Genomic DNA, 6996 nt, shown 5'->3' with positions numbered 1-6996 from the left:
AGTTGAATTAATAATAATCATAATAATAATAATAAGATTCTGAAATAATAATAATAATAATAAGATTTTAAAAGTTGAACAAATGATAACATTGACAATGATAATAATAATAATAATAGTAATAATAATAATAATAATAATAACAATGATAAGATTTGAAAAATTGAACAAATAATAATAATGGCCATGGTGATAACAATAATAATGGAATTTGAAAAAATTGAATTAACAATAATAATAATAATAATAATAATAAGATTCGGAAAAAATTGAACAAATACTAATAATGACAACGATAATAATAATAATAATTGATAATAATAATAGCAATAATAATAATTAATATTGATGATATCCGCTAATAATAATAGTAATAATAATAATAATATTCGTTAATAATAATAATAATAATAATAATTAATATTGATGATATCCGCTAATAATAATAATAATAATAATAATATCTGTTAATAATAATAATAATAATAATCCGTTAATAATGATAATATCCGTTAACAATAACAATAATAATAATAATAATATCTGTTAATAATAATAATAATAATAATAATATCTGTTAATAATAATCGTTAACAATAATAATAATAATAATAATAATATCTGTTAATAATAATCGTTAACAATAATAATAAAACTAATGATAATAATAATAATAATAATAATAATAATAATAATAATAATAATAAAAATAAAAATAGGGAAATCAAACTATAGATTTGAAAGTTGATTTAATAATAATAATAATGATAATGATAATGATAATAATAATATTTTAAAATTTTAATTAATAACGATAATGGCAATAATAATAGTAATAATAACAATGGGATTATGAAAGTTGAATTAAAAATAATGATAATAGTAAGATTTTAAAAATTGAATTGATAATATTAAATACAATAATAATAAAGTTTAACTAACGATAATAATAATAATGGTAATAACATTAATAATAATAACCATAGGTTTTGAAAAACGGGATGAAGATTAGAAATGGGCCTTAGGCTTTTGAAAAAAAAAAAAAAAAGGTTAGGAGGGTTGGAAATGGGCCTGGGCCTCACCCTCATCCTAGCTTAGCTTGGGCTCCAACTTAAGCCCAAGCCCAAAGCCATCATGGGCATCACCAAGCCCATCATCAACAACGGCTCCTTCACAGCCCAAGGCAAGCCCATTTCTAGGCAGCTCCCTCAGGCGAAGTCCCCACCTGCAGCGTCGACACCAAAGGGAGCCATGGCAGCGCGGGGAAGAGAGAGCAGCTGCGGCGATCTGGCGACGTCCAGAAGATGCTGGTGCAGGTGGCGGCGACTTGGCGACGCGATGAGGAGGTGCTGCCGCGGCGGCGTCTTCGGCGCAGCTGCCATGGCGGCTGGTGCAGGCGCGCGCGTGGAGGAGAAAGGCTGCGGCGGCGATCTGGCGACGCGACGAGGAGGTGCTGCCACGGCGGCGTCTTCAACGCTGCAGCCGTGGCGGCTGGTACAGGCGCGCGTGGCCAGAGGAGAGAGGCGGCGGCTCGACGACGTCCAGGAGATGCGGCCGCCATGGATCCAGCTAAACGAGCGAGCCTGAGGAGACGGGTATGAAAGGTGGCAGCCATGCCGTATTGAGGGAGAATGGGCATGGCTGCGGTGTAGAGAGAGAAGTGGTGCGCAGGGAGGGAGTATTTTGGACGTGAAGGATCTATGAAATGCAAAGAAGGAAAATGAGATGCACTAAAGGGAGCATGACGATGGCGACATGTATAGAGACCAAAACAAAGATCATAAGAATGATAACAACCATACATATACAGAGATGAACACCAAAAAAAGAAATGAAAACGGGAACAGGGCATAGTGTCCATACAAACGGGTTCACCCCAAAACCAAACCTGTGGCCCTCAAAGTCCACAGCAAACAATGAAATATATTATCAAAATGGTGAAGTAGGCATTTAGAAACGGGAACTTACCGCACACGAGGAAACTCCTTCTCTCTGGCTTTTCTTTTTCCACCAAGATCTCCTCCTCTAGAACTCCTCCACGTTCCCCTCCGTGCAGTCCCCTAGATTTCCTCCCTTCTTTCTCTGTTTTTAGCTTGCTCAGCAAGCCATCCTCCATCTGCCACCCATCCCATCTGGCGGCTACCTCCCCATCCCATCTAGCTGCCCGAGAGCAGCCCACTTGAGAGCCTGCCGAAAGCCACAAAGAAAATAATAAAAAAATCCCAAAAAACTCTCTGCTCCCCGGGGGGTCTACAATACCATTATCATCATACATGAGATTCTTACCGGTACAAGTTGTTGTTATTGATTGATAACTCTGGATGGACTTTTTAATAATTATTTTATTGTAATTGCTTTACAAATCCCAACATATCATTTGATGATATTTAGAGATGAGGCATCGAAAAGTTGATTTACGTGCCTTAATGTGACACTAAAAGAGTATTTGTTGAGACTCTTATATGGAAGACGAAGCTGATGATTAAGGAGTTAAAGATGATGTAGACGAGGAAGATGAAAATGAAATTAAGGTTTAATCAAGTTTGATCAGGATTATTAGATTAGTACACACTTAAGACGGTCAGCAGACCAAGTTGGGACTGCCTTTCTTCTCTGTCTGCATCTCATATTGTCTTCTTCCCAATTCAAAGATTTTGACGTAAAAATGAATATCGTGTCATGTTTACTGCTTAAGAAAGTGTTCAATAATCAACTTAAAAAATAAAAAGAGAGGGATTGTATTCATGTAAAACAAAAAAGAAACACAAGGAATCCTACTCGTATAGGGAGAAAAAGAAAAACAAACATAGAGAAAGACACATAAAGAGCCCTCACGGGGACCATGAATTGTTACAGGACAAGACCTGACATATAAATCAACCTCTCATACAATAAAGTGTATTAGGATTTCCTGAAGCCTTCCAAATACATACGAACCCATCTAGTCTCCCTCGGCTAAGGTGTGGCAGGGCCCACTCAAGGGCTGGTGGTGGTGGTGGATGGAGGTGGTGTAAGGAAATTAAATGTTGGAATGTTGGGGAATATTGAAGAGATTGAGGTGGGGATGGAGGTGGGGAAGGAGGGCAGCGGAGGAAGCGCCAGCTTTGGAATTGTGGGGAGGGTTGGCAATGTTGGGTTTGTCAGAGATGGCATCGGCGGCAATGTGGGCTTTGGCAGAGTTGGGACATTTGGTTGTGTTGGCAATGGGGTAGTGGGCAGCGCAGGCGTTGCTGGCAACGGAGGCAATGTGGGCTTAGGAAGAGATGGAATTTGAGGTAGTGTTGGTGGTGATGGAGCGGCTGGTGTGTCCAGAAGGTGGCGACCTGCCAGGCTCACATCCATGCTCAACAGCGACAATGTTAAAACCAGAGAAACAGTAATAAATTGCGTAGCCATGGTTTGAAAGGATGAAGGTGTATTATGGAGCTAGCTTTCTTTGGATGTGGGCAAATTTCAACTCTGTTCTGGATGTACAACAGCATAGTATGGACGAGTATTTATAGAGAAGATTTTGAAGAAGCAATATGAGAGTCGATGAAATGTGGTTGAGAAAAATTTGGGCATGTGGTGGTTAGTTCACCTCCCCTACTTGTCTTCACACCAAATTCAGAAAAAAAAAAAAAAAAAAGGGGCCAACCAAAGGGTTGGCAAACTGACGCGCACCTGGGCTCCCTTTGTGTTAGATTTCAGTCTATCTTAATAATATAACTTAATAATATTAAGTAATAAGTCATTTTTTAAAATTTTTTTAAAACAAACTATTTAAATTTTAAAAGTGAATTGTATTCGGTATTAAATTAGAAAAATAGACAACACCTAAGTGCCCTAGGTTTGAATTTCCGTTCATTTCTTAAGTCCTCCTAAATTACATTGATTTTATTTTTATTCACCTTCTACTAGATTCCCGTTAAGAATCCAAATCCAATCCTAGGTGGTTGGTTATTCTCCATGTACTCGAATTCCCAGTAGGAATTCTAGGTTGAATGTTTAAACTCATTTCATTGGTTATATTATGAGTCTCAATTTTCATAATTCCTTGATTGAAATTTGTGTTGGTGTAATGAGAACAAAGACATTAATTTCCCGCCAGAAACCCAACTAACTGCTAAGATAGGAAAAACCAATGCATAGTCATAGTTAGGTAACTTCCTTTGAATATGGCAAATTTCCACTTCCCTTACAAGCGTTAGACTAGAAGGAATGAATGTAAAGCCTAATCTACTTATCAATTTGATTAAATTTCATGATCAAAATATAAGATAATCAAATTAGGTTTAGCTTTTAAAACTTAATTAAATCCCGAAGAGACCTTAAGAATTAATTAAAAGTGCATTTGGTAGTGAGCAAAAAAAGAATAAAAAAAATAAAATTTAAAATTATTATCAAACACACTTTAAATCCCAAAAAACCTTGAATTCTAAATTCTAGGTCTTGGAATTTCATGATATTGCGATTGCTGGATGGACAATAAACAAAATTTCATGGAATTTGAAAATTTAGAAGTGAAACATTCTTTTGTATCTCAATTGGAACTTTCTGTTTGGTGATGTAAAATGTCAAAGCAACAATAAACCCATTCACCCCCTCAGACCCATTCCATCACCGAATCATTGAGAGAACCGGATCCGCTTGTTCCCTCGGAAACCGCGGCCCGACCCACAGAAGAAACTGGGCCTGTCCACCACCACCTTCAGGGCTCTACGCAGGGCTTCAAGCCCATCTTGTCCAAGCCCATGGACCCACAAAAGGCACTTGGTCCACCCACCCACCGTCACCATCTCAGCTCTCACCACCCTCCCTCCGACGGACCTCACCGCCGTTGACACCTCCGACAGAAGCTCCACCCTATCTTCACAGTTCAACATCGCCTTCACCACTCCACCCTCACCCTCAACCTCACCTTCCCCTTCACCTTCACAGCGCCCCAGCCTTAACTCGTTCGTCTCACCCGGAAACAGAAACTCCTCCGTGCCATCGCCGTCGTCACGCGTCCACAGCTCCGCTGCAGCCTCCCTCAGTTCCGTCACGCGCCGGATGACCCTCGCAAGCACCGACGCCTTGGGGAGCTGCCATATTACGCAATTACCTTCACTTGTCAATCCAAATTCATGCATTTTTTTTCAATTATTATTTACTTAGAATTAACGAAAATGGCTTACTTTGGTTGCGTTGGGAAGAAGATTGCGAAGAGTGGAGTAGTGGCAATTGGTTCGCTTTCTGCGATCTCTCTCCGCGACTCTGTGTTTATCCCGGGCTTCCATTGCTCTTGCTTCTGTTTCCAAGTTTGAATTCCCATCGTTCATAGCATCCTGTGATTGGGGTCCTTCATCAAGGCCATTGTTTTGGTTGGAACAGCTTCCAAACTCATGGTAACTTTGAAAATACTGCATTTCCTCTTCTGGGTTTCTGTAAAATCAACACCCAATACGTCAAAATTTCATAAAACATCAAAAACAGACCCTAAAGATGCAGAAACGAATTTAGAGTTGCATATATACCCAAATGCATGCATGTTCAGTAAGCCCGTGGAGGGAACGACTCAGCTTTTGCCCTTATAGTAAGTTTTTGAGGGAGAGGGAGAGAGGAGGGGAGGGAGAGATTTGGAGATAAAAGCAAAAGATTAAGCGTATATTTTGCAATGAAGAGAGGAGGGGACTGAGAAATAAAAGGCGTAAATGCGCATTTGCAGAAGTGGAACCTGGGGTGGGATATTGTTGCCAGACTTTAATGATACGCTCCGATGTCTGATGGATGCTGTTGGGAGTAGGTGTGTGGAGAATCTGGAGGACGATGGTTTCATTTTCGGCACAAATGCGTATATATACACAAATATAGGGAGGTCAAAGGTTGAAGGTAGCTGATGACATAATGCAAGATAGATGCCACATCCTTTTAACCTATGCTTGAAACATGAGCCTATGAGAACTGGATATTACATTGTACTTTTGTGATTGATCCTAGGATTCTTTTCTCTCTCTCAAACAGAAAATAAATAATTTTATTCATATCATTCATAATTAATTTTTTATAATACACATTGGGTGAAGCCTACTCTAAAATGGCTTCATTCAGAATATAAATTCAATTAAAATTGTATCAAATATGAAATTCGATATTTTAAAAATTAGAGATTCCCTTATTAATGAGTCTTGATTTGATCATTTAAATAACATAAATGAAAGTAACCCACATTGCGAGGCCATGATTGAAATCTTAATCGTGCTCAATTTATGCGCATAGCGTGACAAGAGAATGAAATGTATGTCATGATTAAGGTTACGAATTCAGCTAGCAATTCAAATTCAAAAGAAGTTTCCTTTTTTCATAGCCACAGAATTTGATCAATTAGACAAAACCCATTAAAGATACTGGTAAGCAAAATCATTGGAATTTGGAAAAAAAATAATTACAAAAAAAGAAAAAAAAAAAGAAAGGCAAGAGCAGTGTCACGTTTCATTCAAATCCGGACAATAGGATGTAGTCTAGAACCAACCGGAAAAAGTAGGTAGTGGGGGGACGCGATGATTAAGCGGTGGAGATAATTAAGGGGCAGCGCCCAACAAACATTTGAAGCTCCCAAGGAGACAATATATCCATGTCTGCAACACTTGCAGTGCATGTTTGACCTCTAGTCTCCCGACTTTTGTGAACACACACCAACAGGTGTATGGTGTATACTGTCGACAGGTCGAGTTGTGGGAAGACCAAAATCCAAATGCTGTAAGTTAAACAAAATCATATGAGATTGGCTTGTTATTCTTCAGCTCCACAGCACTTTTTGTGGATGATTGAGATTTGAGACTACATCACACGACCAAAATAGTCTAAACTTGTGAATGTTTGTTCTTGTTTTCTCATTGTCATCCAACATTGTTATAATTTATGTTTAGGACACCCTGTCCATTTTGATGATATGAGTGAAAGCTTCCCAAATTTCTATTTTGTGGTGTTTGTTTATCGGGAAAAAGAAACGATTTGAAATTATTAACTTATCTT

The 6996-nt window shown here is 38.4% G+C and overlaps 1 protein-coding gene across 1 annotated transcript; it reads right to left on the bottom strand.

Moving 5' to 3' along the window:
* Positions 1-4452: 4452 nt before the first annotated feature.
* Positions 4453-5791, bottom strand: LOC117919201 (transcription factor bHLH131). The gene is made up of 3 exons (XM_034836328.1): positions 5499-5791; positions 5160-5406; positions 4453-5066 (listed from the first exon to the last, which is right to left on the bottom strand). The coding sequence occupies exons 1-3, from the start codon at positions 5510-5512 to the stop codon at positions 4608-4610; spliced, it is 720 nt and encodes a 239-aa protein (XP_034692219.1). The 5' UTR covers positions 5513-5791; the 3' UTR covers positions 4453-4607.
* Positions 5792-6996: the final 1205 nt, after the last annotated feature.

Source organism: Vitis riparia, chromosome 7 (genome assembly GCF_004353265.1).
Source record: "Vitis riparia cultivar Riparia Gloire de Montpellier isolate 1030 chromosome 7, EGFV_Vit.rip_1.0, whole genome shotgun sequence".
Taxonomy (NCBI): domain Eukaryota; kingdom Viridiplantae; phylum Streptophyta; class Magnoliopsida; order Vitales; family Vitaceae; genus Vitis; species Vitis riparia.
Note: the sequence above shows the minus strand (reverse complement) of the source record. Positions and strands in the feature narration are given on the sequence as shown.